Below are 7,231 nucleotides of genomic sequence, written 5' to 3'. Positions count from 1 at the left end.
AAAATAAAAATTCAATTGTTGAAAAACTTTGGCCTACCTTTTTTGTTTCCAGATGCTTTATGTTCTGTGTTTCACCTTAATGACAACAAATGTTTTCACTTTATGAGCAACACACACACACACACACTACATCTTTCTGGTTCTATGCATAATTTCATAACTTGTCTGTACCCTGTTTCCATCAAAATATGCTACACTTACTTAGTCCTGATTTTACAGCTAAACTCACTCCACGCACTGTTGGAACCAAGGGCATAGATTTGCTCGAGATATTGGTGGGGACCTATGAATCTCACCCCCCAGGGCTGTGTTGTGTGTTTTTTTTTTTGTTTTTGGAAGTTTCCTCATTGTTCCTTGATAAAACGTTAAAGGTCTGATATACCATATATGCTATTGTACATGCTTTTCAATTATTCTGAATAACAGCTCATGAATAACATAATATATAATTAAATAACATCGTAATAACCTCTTTTGTTAAACCCCCCTAATTGCTCCATCATCCCATATGACTACTTCTCATATGCTGCTAATTTACTCAGCTCTGAAGCTCAATCCTGAAATGATGGTGATCCCACTGTTCTCCAACCCTTTCATATATTTTGCCTCCCAATCATCAAGCTGGTTTGAATCCAAGTCTTTAAGTATTTGTCATGAATATTTAAGACCGAGGGTCACCTAATATAAACAGCCTTGGACATAACAGGATTTGACAACCCAAATTATTAAACCCAATTTATACAGATGGTAAGGGGATCTTAATTTGTAACCGCTTACCCAGTTCAACGTTGCAGTGGGTCCAGAGCCTACCTGGAATCATTGGGCACAAGGTAGGAATACACCCTGGAGGGTGCGCCAGTCATTCACAGGGCAACACACATATATGGACACTTTTGAGTCACCAATCCACCTACCAACGTGTTTTAGCACCCAGAGGAAACCCACATGGACACGGGGAGAAAACACCAAACTCCTCACAGAGAGTCACCCAGGACTCAGCAGGACTCGAACCCACAACTTTCAGGTCCCTGGAGATTTGTGATTGTGACACTTTTTTTTTTTTTTTTGACTGTCTTAAAGGGTTGTCTCTGGGGCAGTGGCTGTGATGTTGTTTTACAGAAACAAATTCACACAATTACAACTAAAAATCTCACAACAGAGTTAAAAGAAGTTAAAGTGGTCTGAATTTTCGATGACATTAAAATGTTCAAAATATGCCTTTGGACTAGTCTCCATTTATACAGAAGTGAGAAATCATGGCTTCAGTGTTACAGAGTGAAGATTATCCTTGTCTGGTGATTAGAGATGTCTGTGGTTCAGAACATTATTTAGACTCAATGTAGTATTATTATAGTACTGTTAAATTTAATTTAATAAATTCATTAAGGGCGCAGCAGGAAGTGTCACACAGCTCCAGGAACCTGGAGGTTGTGGGTTCGATTCTCGCTCCGGGTGACTGTCTGTGAGGAGTTGGTGTGTTCTCCCCGTGTCCGCGTGGGTTTCCTCCAGGTGCTCCGGTTTCCTCCCACAGTCCAAAAACACACGTTGGTAGGCGACTCAAAATTGTCTGTGTGAGTGAATGTGTGTGTGTTTCTGTGTTGCCCTGTGAAGGACTGGCGCCCTCTCCAGGGTGTATTCCCGCCTTGCGCCCAATGATTCCAGGTAGGCTCTGGACCCACCGCGACCCTGAACTGGATAAGCAGTTACTGATAATGAATGAATGAAAATTCATTACGTGACTGAGGTATCTGTGCCATTTTCTCTTTCTTTCTCTTTCTAAAGGAATACTCTGGTTCATTCCGGAAAGATCAGATTCAGTCTTATATTGATTTTCATAGCACTTCCTACCTAGTTCATTACCCTGTGCAAACACGGGAAACTAAAACTGAGCTGCTCCCTGAAGGAGCTCCATTAGGAGACATGCCTGTACTGCTTTAAGACTGAAAAACTGGACCACTTTAACTTTTCAAAACTCACATTCTCAATGGTCAAATGTACACTGGATTTTTGGAAGCAACATGTTTACCCAAAGGACACTTAAGAAGGAGATTCAAGATTGAGGAAAATTAGAGATACCAAACACTGAAACATGTCCATCACTGTCCTTTTGAAGAGGATATATAACCTGCCTGGGAGGTATGACAGAAAGGTGGAATTGTCTTTTAGAGGTAAGAATATAAAGACATGTATATTGTCACTTTCAGGAGAAAACTTATGTAAATTAATATGCATCATTTAGAAATATCAGCAGCATTTTATATTGTTTAAAAATGTTCATTATTGTTACCAAACAAAGTATTTAAGTAAAAAATTTAAGCTACATGAACACATTCACAGTAGAGCAGCAAGTGTCTCTGTCATACAGCTCCAGGATCCTGGGGTTGTGGATTCGAGCCCTGTTCCGAGTGACAGTCTATCAGGAGTTTGGTGTATTCTCCCCATATCCGTGTGGGTTTCTTCCTGGTGCTCAGGTTTCCTCCCATGGTCAAAAACATGTTGGTAGGTGGATTGGCGACTCCATAGGTGTCCATAGGTGTGATTGTGTGAGTGAATGTGTGAGTGTGTGTCACCCTGTGATTTATTCATTGTAAGCGCTTATCCAATTGAGGGTCGCAGTGGGTCCTGAGCCTATCTGGAATCGCTGGGTGCAAGGCAGGAGCACACTGGAAGGGGTGCCAATCCTTCACAGGGCGACACACACTCACACATTCATTCACCACCTACCAACGTGTGTTTTTGGACCGTGGCAGGAAAACAAATGATTACATTAACTATTCAAATTTGAAAAAATATATTTTAAATTGATAATTTTATGTAATTTTATACTGGAGGTAAGATCCCTTGTACTGACAATAGTGATAAACAATGCATACATAAATAACCTTGGTGTGTGTGTGTGTGTGTGTGTTCATTTATAAGGTTGAAGGAAAATGTTACAAAATGACATAGTTACATAGGAGCTAGTATTTTGAAAAATGTAATAAATATTTTAAATGTTAAAGTACATGTACATAATAACAGTGATGTGGACTTTACAGTACTAGACATAAAGCAAACACACTTTAGCCATGTTTGCCAGAAGTCTGTGTATTTGTTTTTGAACCTAATTAGAATTGAAGTGTTTTGTCTTAACATGACTAAAAAAAAAAAACACTCTTTACAAGTGTGCCACCAAGCTTGTTTTGTGCTTTTTTATTCTTTAATATTGATTATTTCCATCCATACTTTCAGATGCACCCAATACCTTTGCTCTTTACTCTGAACTGATTTTTTTAAAAATCTGTTCATTTCCCAGATTTTACACATAAAACCAAGATACTTCAGTGTGAAAACATCGCCATCTTCAACGAGGTAAGAGGAAATAGTACTGTGTCATTTTCAAGGCTGTGGCTTTTCAGATTGTTCAAGCTCAATGCAGTTTTGATAACTCTGTAACTCCGCATGGCTGTAACAGCTTCTCGTTGCTTATAAAGTATGTAAGAGGGTGTTGTCTACAGTGATGCGTGGTTTTTATAGAGTAAATTGTTTTGAGTGTTGATATATTTGCCAGACCGCCTAAACGGCCGGCTTACTGACTGACTGGCTGACACCTAATGTTTGAACGCGCATGCGTGAGTAGGAACCGTTAGCTCAGCCGTACCTCACAGAGAAAACTTAAGGTGGCGTCACTACCAGTTCAGCCATATTTCACATTCCGATTCTTGAACTAAATTTGGAACCGTTCGGCGATGACCAAACGTACTTTTTCCCGGACCTTTTTGGGACCTAAAAAATGCGTGGAATTAAAAATCGTTAAAAAAATGTCCTGGATTTTGCTGCCTGCAAGCTTCCCATCCCGTCCCATTTTTGATATAAGCCCTAATCTTCAATTAAAGTGTTACTTTGATGACATGAATACATGGACGCATCTCACCGTTAGCATACTGACTCTGAGAGTAAATTGCATCTGCACAGCTTTTTGTTTAACATTATATGAAAACGGGCAAAATCTCTGCATTATTAAAGCCAGAACACCAGAGCAAGGTGTTACTCAAAATAAACGAGGCTGTGAATTAGTGACATCACCGTTTTATCAGTAGGACCCTTAATTCAGTAATAAATAACTAGTTCCCAGCGAGGTCCTGTTCCTTTATCAAGTATAGATTACTTGGTTCATATAGGGTGACCACACGTCCTCTTTTACCTGGACATGTCCTCTTTTTTAGACTTAAAAAATGTCCGGCCGGAATTTCACAAACGTCCGGGATTTTAGTTTTTTGTTCACAAACTAGTCCCGCACTCCCCTACTCCGTTTGGTTCGCTTGAGTGAGAAAGGGGCGTGGTGAAGTAACCTAAAATCTTCTGATTGGACGGTCTGACTGTAGAGCTACCGTTATTGGTCGATAACCTTCTCTGTAAACATTTAATTGGTCAGTCTGCACATCAGTAGTCCTTGTTTACGTCAGGGTTTGTTTACGTACCAGTTTTTCTGGTCTTTAGCTACTCCCACTCTTTCAGTTGTGGAGACTCTCCTCAACAGGATGAAATTGCAGTATTGACCCAGCATGATTTTTTAACGTTTCCTTTAGCTAAAGTAAGTGATTAATAACCTGTGTGTTTTGAAAATGTCAGTATATTTTAAGACTATATTTAACTGGCTGTTAGTGTTACTCAAATAAAATGTAAATATTTTTCCTCAATAAATTTAGTTATTTCAATTAGTGGATTCAATTATCATTTGGGTCCACTGCTAATTCTATTCTACCTTCTATGTTCTATAGAAACAAGCTTGATTCTTATACAAAATAGCAAACGGCTCTCGGCTCACTGACCACAGAGGATGACTTTGTAATTCTACAGTTACAGATTGTAGTCTACCTGTTGCTCTGCATACTTTGTTTGCCCATTTTCAGCCTGGTCATCAGTGGTTCAATGGTTAGGATCCTCACAGGACCAACACAGAGCAGGTAGTGGGTGGTGGATCACTCTCAGCGCTGCAGTGACACTGAGTGTGTTAGTGTGTGTTGTGTATGTACAAGTGGATCAGACACAGCAGTGCTACAAGAGTTTTTAAACCCTGTGTCCACTCACTGTACACTGTGAGACACCTCTACCTTGTTGGTCCACCTTGTAGATGTCAGGTTAGAGACAGTAGCTCATCTGTCGCTGCCCAGTGTTTGTTGGTCATCTTCTAGTCCATCAGTGGACACAGGACGTTGTCGGCTGGATGATTTTGGTTGATTGAATATTCTCAGTCCAGAAGTGACATTGAGGCTTTTAAAACCTCCAGCAGCCCTGCTGTGTTTTATCCACTCCTCCCAGCACAACGCACACTAACACACCACCAACACGTTGGTATCACTGAGAATGATCCACCACCCAAATCATACCTGCTCTGTGATGGTCTTATTGGGGACCTGGCCATTGAAGAGCAGTGCAGAGGGTCAGATGAACTACAGTCCATAATTGTCAAACCACAGTGTGCTCCTGTGTGGTCTGTGGAGCTGATAAAATGGACAATGAGTGTTCAAAAAAGAGGTGGTCATAATGTAATGTTTGATCAGTGTATGTACACATTCATTTAAAAAATTAGAGTAAGAGGAAAAGGGGTTGCCAGGTTTTAATAATCTCATAGAGAATGTTTTAATAGAGAAAATAAAAGAGTATTTGCTATTTGCTATTCAAAAATATAGACTTTAATCACTTTCCCAGTAACTACGGCATGGCGAAAAATCTTGGTTATACTGGGAGGAGTTTTAGGCGTTGAATGCATCTGGGAGAGACAGGTGTGTTTACAGTGCTACAACATATGGCTCAAATGCATCTCAGTCCACCTTCCATGTCAGATTTAGCATGTTACATTAAATGTATACAAAACATTATAGTGCATGTGTTTCAGAAGTAAGAAGTGAAAATCCTGATTAGTAGAACTGTCTAAGCATAGGCCCTATCAATGGGAGGTCTTACAGTAAATCTGAAAATTGATTCAATATATGTCTAAGGTCAGGGGTATAGAGCGGGGCATCTCTGAAGGCCATATGCAGCTCCATGTGGGAGGTACAACTTAACACTAAATCTATCCCTAACCCTAACCTCCCACTTACTGGCCTCCGCCCTTCAGAGATATATATACTTGGGGGCTTTTAGGGCAGCATGTTTAACCTTGCTCTCCGCATAGGATAGCGCACCCTGTGTACTCCTCCAAGTATGTTGAGTGGTCAAACTAGTAGTTTGAAATGAATCATTGGCTGGCTCCACATGTCTGAGAGGATGGCTGCGTCTTCAACCTAATGCTGAATAACAGCATGTAATTTCTGAAAAATCTTACTTATGGGTAGAAGGAGAAGTAGCAGTATAGGAAACTAGACACTCAAAACAGATGTTTGAGATTTTATATATACCACAGTAACACTTGTAATACAATAATGCTTTGAGTAGAAAGGCCATCTGAAATCAGTGCTGGCCCCAGCTCCAGTGTAACTTGGCAGGCTATTTCCCTTCCTTTGTGCAGCATTTTAATGGTTTCAATGTTTGGCTTCTGGCAGGGAGGAGATGTGGTTTCTGTTCACAAACCGCTCCCTCTGAGCTTAGTCATTCCTCAGCCATTTTAGCTCACATTCACAGAAACATGCTTGCAATTACAGCATTTACACTGCTGACCCAGGCTGCAGTTAACCTTTAACTCATGTTAACAAACACTGAGGTATTATTGAGGATAAGGCCTGGATATGCTGTGACCAGGAAGTTTTTTCAAAGAAGATGATGGTGGTGATTGACCTGTTTTTGAGTTTATAGTATTTATTAATTTGTCACTCTCCAAAGAAAAACATGTATCTCCATTGTTGTTGATGTTTAGTTTACTACATCATTTGAACACAGCAGCTGTCCTTCACACTATGAAAATTTCTTGATGAACGGACCAATAGGAATGCTTCAAAATTACTTGGAATCAAATCAGTTTACATTGACTCATATTAAAAGTTCTGAAGGTTTTTCCTTCTTCTTTAAAGTTACTATTTTGGAGATACGTGTTCTTCTTTGGACAGTGATGATTTAGTGGCTGTATCTGCTGAAATTGAGTATACTCAAAACCTTTATTTTTTGAGCACTATCTATTGAGCACTATTTTCGGACACAATCTCAAAATTTCAAGTTAGGGCGGCACGGTGGCGCAGCAGGTAGTGTCGCAGTCACCCCGCTCCAGGGACCTGGAGGTTGTAGGTTCGATTCCCGCTCCGAGTGACTGTCTGTG

At 40.2% G+C, this 7,231-nt stretch overlaps 1 protein-coding gene across 1 annotated transcript in view; it reads left to right on the top strand.

Moving 5' to 3' along the window:
* Positions 1–2,089: 2,089 nt before the first annotated feature.
* LOC136696721 (fer-1-like protein 4) overlaps positions 2,090–7,231 on the top strand; it is a 64,355-nt gene continuing 59,213 nt past the window's right edge. The window contains exons 1-2 of the mRNA XM_066671365.1: positions 2,090–2,168; positions 3,296–3,351. Coding sequence (XP_066527462.1) covers positions 2,090–2,168; positions 3,296–3,351 — 135 coding nt within the window. The remainder of the gene's footprint in view (positions 2,169–3,295; positions 3,352–7,231) is intronic.

This window comes from Hoplias malabaricus, chromosome 5 (assembly GCF_029633855.1).
Source record: "Hoplias malabaricus isolate fHopMal1 chromosome 5, fHopMal1.hap1, whole genome shotgun sequence".
NCBI classification, from domain to species: domain Eukaryota; kingdom Metazoa; phylum Chordata; class Actinopteri; order Characiformes; family Erythrinidae; genus Hoplias; species Hoplias malabaricus.
Note: the sequence above shows the minus strand (reverse complement) of the source record. Positions and strands in the feature narration are given on the sequence as shown.